This window comes from Acomys minous (assembly GCF_964271855.1).
Source record: "Acomys minous genome assembly, chromosome: 7".
Taxonomy (NCBI): Eukaryota; Metazoa; Chordata; class Mammalia; order Rodentia; family Muridae; genus Acomys; species Acomys minous.
In genome coordinates, this window is record NC_140488.1 from 79908572 (window position 1) to 79928004 (window position 19433).

Here is a 19433-nt window from a genome sequence, read left to right on the forward strand (position 1 = left end):
GTGGGGAGCCCGAGCACGGGGTTCGGCAACCTTTCCGCCCCTTGCCAATACCACGCCCGGCTTATTTGCATTTAAAGAGAGAAGCACCAAGGAAAACAGTGGGCGGGTCAGGGCATGCCTTCCTATCTTGGCAATTGGACCGCTTGCCTGCCAATCAGATCACGGACGTCCCACCCTGTAACTGTGGAGTCCAGGGTGAAGGGGGTATGGGGGAGCTGCCCAGAGCCTGGAGGAGGGTAGTCGGTGCAGGGGAATGCTGTAGCCTAGGTGGCGGCTGCGGCAGGAGCAGTGGCGGCGGCGTTCTCATCAGAGGCTCAAGCTCAGATCAAAGCAGCGCAGTAGACAATAACCGCGCAGGGAGCTGGACCTGGCAGGGTAAGCATTGCGCACAGCTAGGAGCCATCCTGCTGTAGGTCTGCATCCCCGCGTGCTCTGCTCTGGTCGCCTGGAGGAGGACATCAAGGGCCTCGCTGGTCGGAGCCCCGTCCTCTCGCTGCTCTTTCTTGGAACTCGCTTTGCCTACTGTCCCTCGAGAAGCCCAGGGCCGTTAGTCTTTAGGGTATGAACGACTGTGGCTGGGGGTGGGGTGGGAGGGCCGGAAGGCGGGCGGACTAGCCTGGGCTACGCCTCTAGTTTGTAATGGGAGGTTGGGATGGGCCCACACGTGCTGTTGCGTGGTTCCGGGAGGGGCGCTGCTAGCTAGCACCCCAAGAATGCATTTGCAGGCCCGGAACTCCTTAGCTTTGTTTGTAGTGCATTTGCTGGAACAGCTGTTAGGCCGGTGCTGCTCACCCGCGAGGCCTTGCTGTGGCCCCTCCCCTCTGCGGTGCATCTCCTATGTCTCTCCTCTGCAGAGGAAGCTGGCGCGCTAGCTTAGAGCCAGACTGAGACTGGCTTTAGGGTGGATTAAGACATCCACAGTCTGTTCCTCCTCAAGAGAGCACAGTTGGGTTTCTGAACTTCCCACTTAGCCTTGGAACCTTGGTCCTGTGGTCCCAACCAGCCGCACCCCCTCCTGGGCCTCCAGTCTTGTTTGGCTCCCACCCCCATTGCAGGCGGGCTGGACCAGGAGCTCTTACTGGTCCTTGGGTTAGAGCTGCAAGGCCGCTTTGTTGCCGCCCCCCGCCCCCCTTCGCGCTTCTTTTCCCTTGTAGGACATAGGGCGCTTTTTTCTCTGTAGCCTTCGGTTTAAAATAGCAATAGGCATAATATTGTGTCTGTGGGGGGCAGTTTTCCGCGCTAGAGGGGGGGCATCATTGTAGTAAAGAACACACGGTGTATGTAAGGCAGACAAATCCTACAACTTCTCAGTTACTTAAAATACCCAGCCTGCCAGACTGCTGTCATTGTCTACTGCGGACACCCCTGACACTGGTGACCGCCCAAAGGCGTGACTTCTCCTGAGCTCCCCTTTGAAGGGGCTTTTGCCAAATGAGCCTTGGGTGTGGGGAAGGCAGTGGCCACAGCAGACACTAATACAGCAGAACCATCCTCCCCCTCGATGCTCTGGCCTTGAGAGAAGTCTAGATACACGGGTCTGCATACAAACGTCTTCTGCGGCTCTGGCCCGCCTGCCTGCCTCAGCAGCACTGGTATGGACAGGACCCAGGCAGGACACTGCATTGTTGGACTTCCTGCCCTACCAGCAGAGATTCCAACAAAGCCCTTGTCCTCAAGTGCAGCACCCCTCATGTACCCTACTCTGTGCACCACTCAGGCATTCCTGAAGAATAAGAGAGGGGATTTGACTCAGGGACTTTGCAGGCTGCACATCTTTGGAGTGGGACAATGAGACTCAGCAAATAAGTCTCACACTTGGGAAAGTTAGCATAGAACCCTTTAGAAAATATCAGCCAGGATTGCAGGATTGCATTATTGTCACCCCTACCTAATTGACCAGATCTCAACGCAAACCTCTATTTGCAGCTGGATTTTTATATCCCTGGTCTGGCTCTCTCCTGCTTTTGCTTCAATTCAACAGCCATCTTTTCCACACTCAAACACTCTCAACCTACACCTGTCCACATCCTCTTCTGTTCAGGCCCAAGTTCTCAACCAACTTTCTGTTTGGGACATATCAGGCTGCTGCTTAATGACCGGACCTCTTTCTTGGAACTCCTGTACAGTTAAGTTTCCCTGACTGTGCTGTTTCCTTTATATAGCTAGCTAGGTTCTCTCTCACAACCCTCATCTTGGTAAATAAAAGCTAGACCTCACCTACAGCCCCCTCAGATCCTAGCATTATAAAACAGATAATGAGTGAACGTTTCAGAAGGACTTGCTGTCTTTGTAGAACTTTAGAAAACACTTGTAGCCATAACTTTTGTTTGTCCCACTCCATGAAACTTAAGGAAATGAGCCCCAAGGCTTGGATAGGTATATAATATGCCGAATGTGAGTGGAAAGGGAGGTTGAGTTGCTACTACATTAAAGAAGAAAGTCATGATCAGTTCCCAGTTTAAGAACCTCAGGGTCTGGACTGCTCAGACCCTGAGGCTCTGCATACTTTTGGTTGCTGATTCATGAGCCTACAGGCAAACTGCCGTAGAGGGATGTGTATATGCAGTGGGGCTGTCTTTTGTAAAGCAGTTGGGAAGTACAGGAGTTTGGTAGAGGAAGAATAGACAGAATTAGAAATGAGAGGGAGTGGCTGGCGGGCAGGATGAGATGGCATAACTCAGAGGTACAAGAGTTTAGGACCCAGTGGTAGGAATTCTCAAATACCAAGCATTGGAATAATGATCTAATCTTTGTAGGGGGAGGTGATTGAACAGGGAGTGATTAGGGTGGGTTGTGTGTTTGTCTACGCACCATAAGAATGGAGGGCTTTTGTTTTGTTTTGTGGGGGGAGTTGTTTTGTGGAATTTGAGTTTTGTTTTTGTTTTGAGACAGGATCTCAGTGGAACTTGCTTCCTAGGCCAGTGCTTTTTGAATGCTAGGATTAAAGTTTTGGGAGGTTTTGAATGGGTTTTAAAATGTGGTCTTTGAAATTGAAAGCATCCTACAAGTCAGGTAGATAAGAGGCCACCTCTAAACTTATAAATAGAGCTGAGTGCCTGTTATCTCCAGAAGGAAGTTTCGCGCTGTCAGCTTCCCTTAGGCCTTTCACAGGCATGGAGAGGGGAAAGGAGACCTGGGCCTGAATACTTCCAGGCCTTTTAAAAGTCCCCTTTCTCTCAGCTACACAGGTCTTTGTGTGGACTAGCAGTTAAGACTTTTATGGTTGGAGATGTGCCCTTGAAAGCAAGCAAGGTATGCTTAAGGTCACACAGCAAATTGAAGATAAGCTATTGCTCTTGTGTGGTAGCCTTTATGCTGTGCCCCAAGGTCTCCAGCTGGCGCCACTCAGTGCACATTTGGTGAACTGCTACTCGCTCTTCCTACCCTCCCACTCCTCAAAAGTGAAGAAGGCTGCCTGCCTTTATGGGGCAGCTGCATTGCGGAAACCCCTCCCTCACCTGTTTGACTTTTTTTTTTTTTCACCTCAGTCAAGAGATTAAGGCCTGCAGCATGCTGGGGGCTAGAAGTGTCAGGAGGAAGGAAGTGTTTGGGAAAAGTTGGTACCTCAAGAACTGTCATCTTTGCACGCAAACTGTGTCTAAAAGAAATACCTACTCTTTGGTGGTCCGAAGAAATAAGGGAATGAGAAAAACAGCAGTAAGCTTATTGTTTCATGAGTTTACTCGTAGAGCTGTTCCTGTTTCATGAGTTTACTCGTAGAGCTGTTCCTGTCTAGGAGTCATGATCTGGTTTGTTTTCTCTGCCAGTGAAAAAGTTTGAACATGCAGGTAGCATTGGGGAAATTCTGGAACATTGCAATCAGGAGCAGACAGAACCACCCAGCAAAGAAATGCTTTTATTACGGGTGATGACACATACCCAGAGACACACACAGCAAGCAGACAGAGGGAAAGACAGTCCACAAAACCCGGGGGGGATACTCAGGAAGCAAGCCCTTCGTCTCCTTGAAGGGTCTTCCTTTCCTAATTTAGGATTGGGCTGTTGGAAGAAAGGCCAGATGGTGGATTGACCCACAACTGTTGAGTAAACAGGTCCTGATCTGACCTTGAACTTGTTGAGCCAGTCCATCAGCAGGGGGCCTTCTGGCAGGAGAAAGGGCCTACAAGGCTTTTGTTTTAAGCTACCAGGCTTTTGTCTCAGATCTGCAGAGTGAGAAAGAAGCCAGCCGCGTTGGCTATTCACCGTCTTTATCACCTCGCCATTGATCCCTCACTCTGTTTCTCAGCTGTCTGACTCCCTCACAGTTAGGCCGCCTGAAACTGAAAAGGGAAACTCCTGGTGGTAGCTCATCCATTTTTCTGCACAAATCCTGTTCAGGCAGATACACTAGATGATAAAGTTTGAGCCCCAATAGGAAGAATTTCATAGCCTTTCTGAATAGATGGAGCAGGTACAGGCTGTCTCTGATCTTGCCTTTGCTTGACTAGTGCTGACACACTGGGAGGCTACCTAGACATAGTACCTGCCTTGGGGATATGTCTCTCTGATGAGACTCAAAGGGAAGGGCAGGTAAGTGGATCTCAAAGAGCATGGCCTGATTTTGAGCTGACTAAGGATCTCCTAAGAGAAAGCTGGAACATCAGGAGGATCCTCGGGGGTGGGCTATTGCTGAGTATTAGAATAATTTCCTAGCACATATAAGGTACTATGTTTGTTCCCCCAGCACCAGAAAACAATGCAAAAATCAAACAGAAAAAGAAAAGCACCAGGAAAGCTCATTTCTAGGGAGAGGTTATGTCTTGGTACCCTGTCTTCTGAACTGAGTAAGATCCCTGTATATTTGGAGCTGAGACTGCAGGGCAGAGAAGTAAGGCTGAAAACTTTCACTAGGCACCCAGGAAAAGCAGACGTTTGAAGGGCAGACAAAGGGGTATGACGACAAGCCTTGTGTCATCTTCAGAGGACTCGGGGGTGGAAGCTGAGGAACACGTAGAAGGGGCCTGACATCAAAAGAGCCCACCATGTAGTTTTTGCTCCATGCATAGTGATCAGTTTGCCTTTGCAATGTTCTCCTTAATCCATAACCACAATCCTGCATGATAGGTTAGAAACAGTTCTTTTCATTTCACAGATAAGGCATTAATGTCTCAGAGAGATAGATACTTTTGCAAACCATTTGGCCTGAAAAGGGTGAGACTGGCATTCCAGTTTCAGGCTGCCAGATTCCAGCTGAATTAGAGTACAACTGAACCAGCATCCCAAGCCCCGGGCTCCAGGGTAGATACGGTGACGGTGAGATGGGGAGTGGGGAGTCCTTGTGAAAGAGCTAACTGGACAGACTGAAGCCTGCCGGAAGGAAATAAGTAAGGATGAGTGTGTGAACCCAGCAGTTAGATCTGCTGAGGCCATCGCAGCAGGGAAAGAAGGGCCAGGTATGGGACTCCTGCTGCACCTGGAGTTGATGAGTTTCTTTCTAGAAAGGGGGTGTCCCATAGCAAGAAAGCTGCAAATTCAGAAAGGGTGCTGCAGGAGTGGGTGAGAGGGACTCTTTCAACCACTTCTACTGTTCCTCTAGAAGGGTCCAGTGCAGGAGCCCTTCTTTCACATTACAAACATTTTGATCTCAGGTCCTGTTTATGGCTTCCAGTAATGTACTTGAGTACCAGATAATAGCAGAGATCCTTATCTTTAAGTAGCTCAAACGCTTCAAAATTGTCCACCTTTTCAGCTTTCTGTTTGAGCCATTTTTGGTACTTCAATTTTATCTCCCAGGGAAACAGAATAGAAGATATGTCTGTTAGTTTGAAAGTAGTAAAGTAGTGGTGATAGCATTGTTGGCGAGGAAAGCAGTCACCAGCTGAATAGATAGCACCTGGATTCTGAAGTCATCAGTTTTTTGTTTTGTTTTGTTTTGTTTTTGTAACGTGCTAGGTAAGGCCAAAACAGCAGTAAGTAGCCAGTGAAGACAAGAAATCCTTCAGGAAAAGCTAAACTGAGCTGGGACAGAGTGGACTAGGGAAAGGAAATGATAGCTCTTACAGGTATGAAAGGAACCTTCATGTTTCTCCTGGCCCTTTTTTTAAAAAAAAAAAAACATGTTTTACTGGTTCTTTGAAATATTCATGGATGTGTTTTGATCATGTTCACACCCCTCTTAATTCTTTAATTGGGGGCCCTGCACAGTGAAGCAGAGTGGCATGGGACTGAAACTCAAGAGGCCTGGAAGCTACTCAAGTTTTGTCATAATCCCATTAGAGACCTTAGACAAATCTTTCCCCAAGTCTAGGCACAATTTTCTTTTCTGTTACAAGGATTTATCATCCCCCAGTAGCAGGGATTAATGGGTTACTGGGAAGAAAGAGTGGGACTGTTGAATAGGGAATGCTTTGTGTACTGGTAGGTACCCTAAGTGATAGAAGGATGTCTATTAATTGCATTTCTGTTTATGGTGGTGCTTGTAGCTAAGTTTAAAATGGTGATCTATGATCTAGAGTAGTTAGCTCCGTGAACATTAATAGTTGGTCTAATGAGCAAGTAAGGCTTCTTGGGGGATAACTACATAATCATCAAAATTTATATTTAGGAGAAGCTCAAAATGTTTCCGAGATACCCATAGAGCTTTGGAGAACACCCTAGTCAACCCCAACTGCTAGAAATTATCCAACCATACATAGTTGGGATAAACATTAGTGCAATTTTCCATAGCATTTGAGCTTCTGTGAAATGCATTTTATTTCGTACTTTACATGCATTGGTTTTTTTCCTATAATAATCCCAATAAGTAGGAATTCTCAATAATCCCTGTCATTCAGCATCTGGCAGAGCGGCCTGGGTCCTACCACTTGTGGGTAAATCTAGGCCCTGCTTGCTTCCAGATGAGAACAGAAGGACCTCAAGATCAAAGGTCCCAAGGTCCTGTTTCTTTTCAGGGGCAGATTAGAATACTCAGGGTAAGGCTTATGGCCCAGGCACTAGGCAATGTTCCCGGTCTCTCTGGGGGAGGTGGAATGAGTTTTCCATGGAGTGTTTATATAGTTTAGCTCTTTTACAATGAGATTGCAGATAAGAAGGCAGTGGAGACTCCAAAAGCCTGTGATGATACCAGAAGCGTTACAGCTCCTTGTGTTAACTGCTGTGCTAAGCATGGCAGAGGAAGTAGGTGGAAGTCTGAAACCTGCTTGCTGGGAGGCAGTCTTGTGTGATGCAGGCCTGAGGGATGCGTCACTGGTGGTCAGTACAGAGCCAATGGTGGTGGAAGGGCTGCCAAGGCAGCTCTGCTATAGCTTCCCTGACCACCTTAGTCAGCAGTCAAGCCTGGGGCATTCAGCAGCAGCTTCCCCCAGGAATAAATGGGGTCTCAGATGCTCATGGTGGGGGATTGGCGAGCATGCGATCATCCCCCACCCTGAGCACACCAGCCATCCTTTATGTATAAAACGTGGGCGGTGGGGAGGGGTTTTAAGGGTGAATGTGTCTGATTTGCTAGGGTTAGTGGTGCCAGGATACTTAATCTACATGTATTGGTACAGTACCTCATTTACATGCAGTAACACAGGCTCCTATCAGAAGAAGGAAAACACAATACTTAATTATCCTATGGGTGAAGGAATCACTTTTAGGTACAATTAGAGATCATTTTCTGGAGGCTAGGAGCTTCTCAGCATAGGGTGGGGTACTTGCAGGAATTCCCTGTGCTTGTACAAGTTCCTTATCAGGAAGGGGTCAGGCCTATAATCTTCCTTTAGGGCTTTTGACACTCCTTACAAAATCTGGGATTACCATATCAAGTGGAGTGGGAACCCCGCTGAGAAAAGGGAGTCCACCTTCATAGACTTCAGCATTATCCAGCAGAGTCCCACAAACCCCATTTTAAAATTCAGGAAATTGAGGGTCAGACAAGTTGGATGACTTGCAGAGGTTTTCCTAGGGTGGCATAGCTAATTCCAGAAAAGAACTGTCTGGCTTCCTAGAGGGATGACCCTCACCACTCTCACATCCTCATCACCCTCCCTCCACCAATATACTGAGAGACTGGGTAAATTAGGAGTGGGCTTGTCTTCACAAAGACTGCTAGAACACATCTGGAAACTATAATGGGTGAAGGCCATGCCTCTGAAGCTATTCCCTTGTTTCTTCCCTGAGCCCAGCCTTTCCTAAGTTGGCTGAGATCATCGCCTGAAGCTAAACTAAGAACAGAAACTGTAAAGGTTGGCCTGAAGCTGTTTCTTCCTCAAGATAAGGGTTTCAGGTGGGACTATGGCTGTTCTTTGACTTGGGTTTTGAGTGGAGAGGAAAAGAAAGTCATACTTTCCTTTTATAGGGGCCAGCTTTTACTTGTCCCACAATGGGCTGAGGTCAGTTCTTGGATCTTGAGGGATTCCATCATTTTCTACCATAGCCTGTTCTCTGCTACAGCCCCAGTGCCCTCTGTCTAGTACAGGCCAGCTAGTATTAGCCTAGTAGCCTCTATCTAGAAGCACCAAGTATCTTGGTGGGTCCCCTACAGCCCATCTGAAAAACATCCAGGCACACTGGCTGAAAAATCTAAGTGGTGAGGAGCTCTGCATTTGGCAAGACTACTTTCTTGGCAAGGGCCCCATGGGAAGCCAATACCAGCCTTAAGGGAGTTTCAGAATTTGTCCTTTGTTGTTCCTTTTGTTTTGGGCCCCACTTCACCCTCCTGAAAGATTTCTTCTTATCCTAGGTCAAGGCGGAATAGCCTGTTTTAGAAGGACAATTTAGGAACGGTGGTAGATTAATAAGAAGTAAGACCAGATTCGAGATCTTTAAGCTATATACTACTCCTAGTGCACTCCTTCAAGGTGTTCTGTGGAACACAGGCAAAGATCCTGTGAGTGGTTTGGGGGGCCATGGTTTGGTAGGGAAAAAGCAAGAGAGAGATAATAAATTATGACATAGTTTCGAGAGTGATCCTTGCTTAGCAAAAATAACCTGGGTCTGGCTAAAAAGGAGCTCTACAGTGGGGTAATAGAATCTGTGTCCTAGGGAAAATGAGATATATCCCATAGTCTAAGACATTTGAAGCCTTGGCTGAAGCATTAAGTTGCCTGGTGATTTGTTTTTTCTTCAAACTACACATTTTATATTTCCTTCTGCCCCACTTGTTATTTTTCATTGTACACCTTCATAACACTCACTACTTAATAACCACAGCAGAGCTGCAATATTATTCTACCTTGAAATTTCCTCCATCAAAAAAATTAGTACATTACTCTTTAATTTAGTCTCAGGCAAGTTCTAGTGGCAAAGGCAGAATGCAGCCAGATTCTTTGTCCAAATAACATAAAAAGTCTCCTCTAGCCTAGTTGCTGTTAAAGTCTTTGCTTCCCTCTGAAACCTCTTGAGCCAAGCTTCTAGAGTCTACTTTGAATTCAGCACTGCCTTCCAGGCTCAGCTTAGAGCATTCAACTGGGTTTCTAATCCAAAGGTGTAAAATCTTTCCCATCTACAAACAAAAACAATAGCATGCTCAGGTTCCTACTAGCACAAGCCCACTCCAGGACCAATTTCTGACATAGTTCCTTCTCTGTTGCTGTGATAAAACACTATGACCAAGGCAACTGATAGAAGAGTTTCCTTTATAGGTGGTGGCTCCAGAAGTTTAGAATACATAATGATGAGGATAGCATAGGTAGCAGGCAGCAGGCATGCTAATATCAGGAAGCTAGGAGGTCATATCTTGAACTTCACATACAAAGCAGAGAGAAGAAACTGTCAGAGCCCACCTCCAGTAGCACATTTCCTCCCGCAAGGCCACACCCCCTAAACCTCCCCAAACAGCACCACCAAGTAATGGTGCACAGACATTCTCCTGCTCCCTGGGCCTGATCAGTGTCTCCTGACAGATGAGGGGGCTGGTGTGCTTTGGATTCTAGTACTGTGGCCCAAAGCCTCTGAAAGCAAAGTGATAATGTAGAGCAGTGGTCTCAACTTGTAGGTCGCAATCCCCCTTTGAGGGTCAAATGACCTTTCACAGGGGTCGGTCGCTTAAGACCATTGAGAAACACAGATACACTGTGATTCATAGCAGCAGCAAAATTAGTTATGAAATAGCAACAAAATAATTTTATGGTTGGTGGTCACCACAACATAAACTGTACTAAAAGGTCCTAGCATTAAGAAGGTTGAGAACCACTGATATAGAACGTGGTGATGAGTTGGCCTCTACCCCCCATATAGCACTCTGGCAAGGTCCAGAGAGGCTGTCCTCCAGCAAGGGCATCAACTTTATAGCTTCTCTCCACCAAATCCTCATTGCCAGAAACTATTTGATTTCACCAGAATGAGCCCCCTTTTGACTGATGAGAACGCATACCCCATCTAGATCACTGCCATGTCCATTGCCCACTGTTTGACAAAGTCCAGGCTGAATGCTTTTTCCTTCTCAAAGTGTCTTTACTTACTTTCCTTTTTTCCCTGTCTATCTGTGTATCACTGTATCTGCCTGTTTGTCTGTTCGTCTGTCTGCCTGACTACCTACCTACCTACCTACCTACCTATCTGTTCTTTGAGACTCTCATACATGTGTAAAATGTATTTTGATAATACTCATCTATCATTCTTCTCTCCTCCTCCTGAACCCCTCTTCTATCTCTTCTTTAGTTTTATGCCCTCTGCGTTGCGTTCTATCCCAGTGAGTCCAACTAGCACTGCCCTATGTGTGTGGATATAGGGCTTTCCACTAGAGCCTCAGTGACATACTAGGGACCACACCTCTGAAGAAAACTGATGTTCTCTTCCGCAGCAGCCATCATCACCTTCCAGTAGCTCTTCAAGTAGGGAAGAAAGTGCTTCAGTTCTTCACCAGTCCACGCTGACATTTAGGTTGGCTTGATCTTGTACAGGTCTTGTACATGCAGTCACATCTCCTGAGAGTTCATGCCTACAGCAGATTTATCATACCCAGCAAACATTTTGCCATATCCTTCCACTACTTCTAATTTTTACAGTATTTTTGCCACCTCTTCCTTGATGATCTCTGAGTTTGGGAGTAGGAGATGTGATAGTTTACAAACAGGGATGAGTTCTCCACAGCATCTCATTAGCTGCATATTGATCAGGTACGAGTCTCTGTATTAGTCACAGTCTACTGTAAAAAGAAGCTCTGATGAGGGCTGAGAGCTGCACTGATGTGTGAATATAAAGTATTTAGAAAGCAGTTTGGTATTAAGTCCATTTAATGAAATAATAATAGTAGATTCTCACCTAGGGTCTATGGTGTCCACAGCCATGGGTTTTTGGACAATGAAGCTTTTTTGAGCTTTTTTGAGCCCAGAGAGTATGTTTTACCTTTTAATTTTGTCCAGATGCTCATTAACAAAGTATAAAGACTAGCTCTCTATTACTTAGTTGGAAATAACAGGGCATCTTCAATCTCAGCACTCAGAGTCAGAGGCAGGAGAATCTCTGAGAATTTTAGGCCATCCTGGTCTGCATGGTGAACTCCAGGAGAGTCAGGACTATGTCTCAGAAAACAAAAACAAGCAAACAAACAAACAAACAAAAAGAAATAACAGGGGCTTTTCTTTAAGGGCCTGCGTTATGCTACATGTTCAAACTTTTGTAGATAAGATTCTCTCCCTACTATCCTGTAAGCTCTCTGAAGCTAGGCCTGGGGATTCCTCTTCTAGGCATGGCCTGATGAACTGAGTTTAGTGTCTGTCACTTACTGAATGTTCAGAGAGATTTATTTTACAAATTCCACACCAGGAAATACAATTTCACGTATCACCTCACTGCTGCCACCTCCATCCCCAATGTCATAATGACAATCCTGTTAGTAATTTCAAGGCTGAGGTGAGCAGATTAATACTATGAAAAGTAAGGAATTCAAATACACGATGGACCCATATTCTCATTATACCAGGAGGCATAGAATTCTAGGTGGTTGTGTGCTTAGTGGTGACGGTACTGGCTGTTTGTTCCAGAGCTGAGTTTGTAGAGTGTAATGTCAAGGGAAATGCAACTGAGAAAAGAGCAGTTCAAATCTCTGCACTGAGAAATTCAGGTGAGCTCCTCTCTTATCTCCACAACCGGACATCATCTGACCCTGGTTGTTTAGCAAAGAGCTCTTAATGGAAGTTGGGTTATTCTGATGATTTGAGTGTATCAAACTAAGTGAGGTACTGGGCATTGAACTGTTTGGAAGATAGGAACCTAGGTACTAGGAGGGGTTTGTCTAATGAAATCACAAGCTAAAGTATAGTTGTTAGTTTCTCTTCAGCTCCAGTGCTGGCCTACAATATTCTACTGCAGAGAACTGTGTGAATCTAATTAATGTGGTATGCAATCACTGGACCAGTGTTCTCGCCAGCTATTCCTGGGACCATTGCAGCCTCACTTTCTCCCTTCTCATCCTGCTTCTAGCATCTTGCACTTTGAATCCCAACAGCCGTTGTGTCTCCCTTTGCCAACCCAGATCTACAAAGAAGGTTCAGGGAAGGAAAGGGCTTCCTAAGGAGGGAATTGCTGGATTGCCACAGGCTAATCAGTGATTTAGCTGCCAGATGTTTACTGTCACTGCAATATACCAGACTTGTCAAGTACCAGGAAAATGATGAGGTGTGTTGGTGTAGAAGGTGTTAATTCTTCTTTTTCATTCCAATTCTATTGGCATTTGGATTAGGCAGCCTTCACCAGAATGGTGCAGCTTACACCAAGTTCATGTATTTAAATACCTCTTAAGCTAGGAGCATGAATCATGTAGAGTTAAGTGTTTTCACGTTCCCTTCCAAGATAGCAAGCCAGATGGGGACGAAGATATTGAAAGGAAGAAAGCAGAAAAAAATGTTTGCCTTGTGTTCTACAGTAGAATCTGGTGGTTCCACTTGCCAAGGAAAGTCAATAGAGGTTCTGACCTAGACCAAACAGTCATATAGTCTCTACTAGGGATTTATGTACATAGGCAGATGTTGGAAGGCTTCTTGAACGAGGATACTGAAGGCCAGAGGATATTTTTCCTGTGGTTACCATGTCATTTTTCAGGTCCTAGATTTCAACCCTGATCTTTAACTCACTGTTGTTCCTTCTCTGGTGTTCTGAAGTTTGGCCATTGTCCAAAGGGCAGCTAAGAAAACCTGTGGGCAGAAGATGAAGCTGTAGATATGCTTCTCTTCCTAGCCCTGAGAAAACTGTTGGTGATAGTACAAGGTAATGTTCAACTGAGGCCTGGATCCAGTAGAACCCAGTGAAGGCTCAGGGAGCACCTTCGCCACATAATTTTCAAAACTTCAGTGATACTAGAAGCAACCTCTCTATTCCTTTTCTGACCCCAACTCGATAAGCTTCCTCATAGACAATAGCACAGTTGGGTTTTTGCACACCTGTAATTGCCTCTGTCAAATCCTCTCCTGTATTTCCAGCAGCCTAAAGGGAGTAGACTAGCAGGGCGAAGCTAATGATAGCTCCCTGCTGCTCAGTGTAAGAATTTTACTACCCTGGGGCCCAGAAGAAGCTCAAGCAACAAACCAAGCCTACAGAGTAGATTAAAGTTTTACCATTGTTTCCTTATTTTCTCTCTGATTCTTTTCAATCCGGAAACAGTAATCACCCATAAAAACCAACGCAGCCTGTGTACTTGCTTACCATTATCTGTCTCTGTCTTTGTCCCTCTTCTCTCCCTCAGATCCCACTGTCATGCTTCCTGATTGATCATGTTGTAACTGTACTTGGACTGCAAAGGTGGCATTTCCAGCTGAACACTTGCCTTCATCATCATGGAGACGCAAAAGGATGAAGCTGTTCAAATCAAGGGGGCATCAGCCTCTGGGGATACCCAAGACCAGGAAGCCGAAAAGGGAGCCAAGAATAAGCCAACTGAGACAACCGAAGGACTAACATCAGAGCCACCCTTATCAGGCCCAGGTAGGCTGAAGAAAACTGCCATGAAACTCTTTGGTGGCAAGAAGGGAATCTGTACTCTGCCTAGTTTCTTTGGGGGAGGTCGAAGCAAAGGTTCTGGGAAAGGCAGCTCTAAGAAGGGTCTAAACAAGAGTAAGACTCACGATGGTCTGAGTGAAGCATCTCATGGCCCCGAAGATGTTGTCATTGAAGAAGCAGGCCTCTCTACACCTTTGTCTAAGTCCCCTTCTCAATTTCCTAGCTCCCAGAGTGCCCATGGAGCTTTGGAGATAGGCTCTAGGCATAAGACATCCGTGGCTGAAGCCACAGAGAAAGCTGTAGCTGAGAAGGTACCCTCTGTGCACAAGCCGAAGAAAGGCCTGAAAGGCTTTTTTAGCAGTATCCGCCGTCACCGGAAGAGCAAGGTTTCTGGGGCTGATCAGAGTGGGCCAGGGGCCAAGGAACTTGAGGGGGCCAGAACCAGGTCTCAGGAGAACGTGAGTTCAACTTCTCTCCCCAGCTGTGAGGAGATATTCCCAGGTGCTAGAAAGGAAAGTGCCAAACCTCAGGATGGGTCTGGACCAAAAATGTCTCCAGCACTAGAACATTTTTCACCAACTTCTGAGAAGACAGCTTGTAAAAATCCAGAAAAACTCAAAAGGACCTGTGCCTCAGAGTCCATGCAGCCCAAGCCTGTTCCTGAAGCTAGTAATCTGGAGGAAACTCTCCCTTCAGAGACAGAAGAAAAAGTGACAGGAGAGGTAAACCCACCCAATGGCCCTGCTGGGGATCAGCTAAGCCTTCTTTTTGGTGATGTCACATCCCTAAAAAGCTTTGACTCACTGACAGGTTGTGGTGACATTATAGCAGAACAGGACATGGACAGCATGACAGATAGCATGGCCTCTGGTGGCCAGAGAGCCAACCGAGATGGGACCAAGCGGAGTTCCTGCTTGGTGACCTATCAAGGAGGTGGGGAGGAGATGGCCTTACCAGATGATGATGACAATGAGGAAGAAGAGGATGAAGAGGTCGAATTAGAGGATGAGGAAGAGGAGGCCAAGGAGGGGGAGGAAGATGATGATTTAGAGTATCTGTGGGCAAGTGCCCAGATATACCCAAGATCCAATCTGAACCTCGGCTACCATACTGTTACATCCCCCAGCCACCAGGGCTATGTGCTCCTTGACCCAGCTCGCTCTTATCCTAACCTAGGCCCTGGAGAACTTTTGACTCCTCAGAGTGACCAGCAAGAGTCTGCTCCCAATAGTGATGAAGGTTATTATGACTCTACAACACCAGGATTTGAGGATGATTCAGGTGAGGCCCTGGGCCTTGTCCACAGGGACTGCCTACCCAGAGACAGCTACAGTGGTGATGCCCTGTATGAGTTCTATGAGCCAGGCGACAGTCTTGAGAACTCCCCACCTGCGGATGACTGCCTTTATGACCTCCATGGTGGCAACTCTGAAATGTTTGGTCCTTTCTTGAACTTTGAGCCCTTTTCTTCTCGGCCACCTGGGGCAATGGAAACTGAGGAAGAACGGCTAGTGACCATCCAGAAGCAGTTACTGTACTGGGAGCTTCGCCGAGAACAGCTGGAGGCTCAAGAGGCATGTGCTAGAGAGGCTCATGCCAGGGAGGCTTATGCTCGAGACACCCACACTCGGGAAGCTTATGGCAGAGATGTCCGAGCCCGAGAAGCCCAGGCCCGAGAAGTTCATGCTCAAGAGGGCCGGGTCCGTGAGACCCAGGTCCGGCAAGAGAAGCCCGTCGTGGAGTATCAGATGAGGCCATTAGGTCCATCAGTGATGGGTCTGGTGGCAGGGACATCAGGAGCTTCTCAGACTTCCAACCGGGGAACCACTTCTGCTTTCCCTGCTACTTCTAGCAGTGAACCAGACTGGCGGGATTTCCGTCCTCTGGAGAAGCGTTTTGAGGGGACTTGCTCCAAAAAAGATCAAAGTACTTGCTTGATGCAGCTCTTTCAGAGTGATGCCATGTTCGAGCCAGATATGAAAGAAGCAAATTTTGGAGGCTCCCCCAGGAGAGCCTATCCTAGTTACTCACCCCCTGAGGAGCCGGAGGAAGAAGAAGATGAGAAGGAAGGGAATGCCACTGTGAGTTTCTCCCAGGCCCTAGTAGAGTTTACCAGCAATGGAAACCTTTTCTCTAGCATGTCCTGTAGCTCTGATTCTGACTCGTCCTTCACTCAAAACCTCCCTGAGCTGCCCCCCATGGTTACCTTTGACATTGCTGATGTGGAACGGGATGGGGAAGGCAAGTGTGAAGAGAACCCTGAGTTCCACACCGATGAAGACCTTACAGCCTCCTTGGAAGCTTTTGAGCTGGGTTACTACCACAAACACGCCTTCAACAACTATCACAGTCGATTCTACCAAGGCCTGCCCTGGGGTGTTAGCAGCCTCCCTCGGTACTTGGGGCTCCCTGGCATACACCCTCGACCTCCACCCGCTGCAATGGCACTCAACAGGAGAAGCCGGTCCCTTGACAATGCAGAGACCCTGGAGATGGAGCTCTCCAGTTCTAACCTAGCCCAGGGTTACTTGGAGTCTGATGAGCTGCAGGCCCACCAGGAAGATTCTGATGAAGAAGGTGAAGAAGAGGAAGGAGAATGGGGCCGAGACAGTCCCTTGTCTCTCTACACTGAACCTCCAGGGGCTTATGACTGGCCTAGCTGGGCTCACTGTCCTCTTCCATTGGAGCCAGGTCCTGCTTGGATAACCCCCAGTCAGCTAGATGAGCCTTTTAATCAGTCTTCATATGGGCAGGCAACCTGTTGCGTACCTCCTGTAGCCATGTCAGTGTCAGCGCCAGGGCTCCCAAGAGTACCTGGAGACACTCTGTCTCACCTAGCTCGACCTTCCCACTTACCCCTGCCCATGGGTCCTTGCTATAACCTTCAATCACAGGCCTCCCAGAGTGGGAGGGCCAGGCCTCGAGATGTACTGCTGCCTGTAGATGAGCCCAGTTGCTCCTCCGTCTCTGGAGCCAATTCTGTGTCTCAAGCCAAGCCTGTAGGCATAACCCATGGTATCCCTCAGCTGCCCAGGGTACGGCCTGAACCCCTTCAGCTTCAACCCAGTCACTACAGAGCTTCCAACCATGACCTATCAAAGGAGAGGGGCGAGCAGTGTGCCTCTCTCTCTACCAGCTACTCTTCCACTGCCATGAGTGGAAACCTAGCCAAGTAGTCATCAATTCCAGAGTGGAGACCTGAGCATGTGAATGGGGGGGGTCAGGGGTTGGGCAGAGGGGTGGGGGTGGGGGGATTCTGTTTAACTTGAAAATCCTTTTGGCCAAGATAAACTCCTCTGGGTTTTCACTTTGTTTTCCCACATCCCCCTGCCATCTTTGGCCAGGTTCAGCTCAGTACATCTGCCTAGGGAGGCTGCTGCTTCTGTGCTCCAGTTTTTGCTTTGGGGTTTCTTTCTAACCCATATAGGGCTTGGGATGCATCCTTATTACAGGCTGAACCCCTCTCCTCTGGTCCCTTGTTGACTAATGAACCACTGATGAGCAACCAATTTTTTGCACTGACTCTCACCCAGAAATGGGAGGCTTGCTGGCTACTAGCAATATGAAGTTATGGTACATATCTTTCCTAACCCCATTCCTTTCTATCATGTCAAATGCCTATAACCTGTTTATCCCAGTTAGTTATGTTTAGCGTGGCTCAAGTAGCATGTGTCTTGCTCCCTGTTGCTGTGGATTTTGGTATCACAACTAGATGATGTCCTTTTAACCTGGCCTGCCATAGTCTAGATTGAAGACAAAAACTCTAATCTCTGTAATGGAGTGATTAAATCTGTCCATAGTCAAGCAGATTACAAAGATAGATAGAGCGTGGAAACTGCTGTGGTGTCTTGAGCTGTGGCATAATAAGATATCCTGTTTGTATCTTAAGCCTGTGGCTGTTGCAGGCACTCTAGAACTTCCTCTTTCTCCTATACCTGAAAATGTCATAATCTCATCACAAGGAATGTAGTTTCTTAATTGAGACAAGGGAAGGGAAGCCCCTTAAATTGGGCTTAACTGGATAGGACACTGAGTGTGGTGGGATGCAAAGGAGGGAGTCTCAGACTTTGGGGCTTGAAGAAGCTCATCTTAGGAGGGAAAACTTTTCCCACCTCTCCTCTCAACCCTCGCCCTGCAAAAAAGAAAAAGTTCTTTAATCCTTGCCCACCCCTCTGTGAAGTGGTTCCAAGCTTGTCCAAGACAGGATGCCAAAGGCATATCTATCACCTATTGCAATAGGCACTCTAAAAAAGCTTTCATCTTCCAGTTAGCCAAGTTCTTAGTATCGTCAAAGGACCAGGCTTCTTGAGAGGAAAGACTGTACTGTGCCCTTGCTCTGCCAAACTACAGGACTGATTTGCATGGCAGTGGCAATCCTTTCTGAGATGAACAGCACCCTCCCTTCTCTTGTATCCATGCAGTTTTCTTCTTCTTCCTTTTTCTATTTTGTTTTATTTTGGGACAGGATCCCACTTTGTAGCCTTCACTATACTGGAACTCACCGTATAGACCAGGATAACCTCTAAGTCACAGAGATCCACTGGTCTTTGCTTCCTACCAAGCCTAGTCTTCACTTTTACCTAAATTGGAAACATGACTAGGGAAGAGCTTGCCAACAGGCTTGACTTAGCGACGCTCAACCTTTCCTTAATTATCCATATGAGACAGTTTCTTTGAACTTCTCCATCATGCCAGGCATGGAGGCATGTGCCTTTCATCCCAACACTTGGGAGGAAGAGGCAATTGGAGCTTTATGAGTTTGAGGCAAGCCTGGTCTACACTGTGAGCCCTAGGCCAGCTAGGGCTACACAGCAAGAAAGACCTTGTTTAAAAAATGTTGTATTGGAAATACCATTTGAAATATTTGGGGATGGATATGTTGATCTAAGTTAGAACTCTTTTTTTATCTTTTACTCCTATCCCTATACTCACCTCGGAGCCATCTTCATATCTATTAAGTGAAGATGTCAACAGGGCTCTTGCCAGATGTTGAGAACAGATGTTGATGGCCTTCTGAGTTAAGATTATTTTGGGGACCTACTTTCTTTGCCAAGGGATATATATCCATGATCACCTTTGTCACTGTTTCTGAGATTGGGATTGGCCCTGTGGCTTTCCCCAAAAAGAGCAGACTTGGTTGGTAAAAGTTAAACCCCTGGAAGTAACTATATGAGTCCGCATGGTACCAGCACCATCCCTCAAGGACCTCAGATCAGCTCTCTTGGATGACTTTGGCTACATCAGGAAAAAGTGAATCTTTTGTGGAAATGGATAATCAAAGAGGGTGAGAAAGGGCCTCCTTACCCCAACCACATTATTCCAAGGGACAACTGCCTAGATTTTAACCACTTGGTCTCTCACCAAAGCTATTGTGGGAGGGACAGGCTGAAACTGGCCTGGTTGGGTGACAGGAAGTAAGCACCAAATGCCTTTACAACAGGAAAAACACACCTCTAGCCTGTCCAAGGCAGCCTGAGCTCCTGTTTACATTTGGCTTCCATCTACAGTGGGCAGTAGAGCTATCAACAGCCTCCATGGCCCACTGGGGAAGGGCTACCAGCCTGTTTTGGAAG

At 47.0% G+C, this 19433-nt stretch overlaps 1 protein-coding gene across 1 annotated transcript; it reads left to right on the forward strand.

Annotated features, from left to right (window-relative positions):
- The first annotated feature begins 160 nt into the window (after positions 1-160).
- AMER1 (APC membrane recruitment protein 1) lies at positions 161-17071 on the forward strand. Its single transcript, XM_084789904.1, has 2 exons — positions 161-375; positions 13607-17071. The coding sequence occupies exon 2, from the start codon at positions 13698-13700 to the stop codon at positions 17034-17036; it is 3339 nt and encodes a 1112-aa protein (XP_084646030.1). The 5' UTR covers positions 161-375; positions 13607-13697; the 3' UTR covers positions 17037-17071.
- The last annotated feature ends 2362 nt before the right edge of the window (positions 17072-19433 follow it).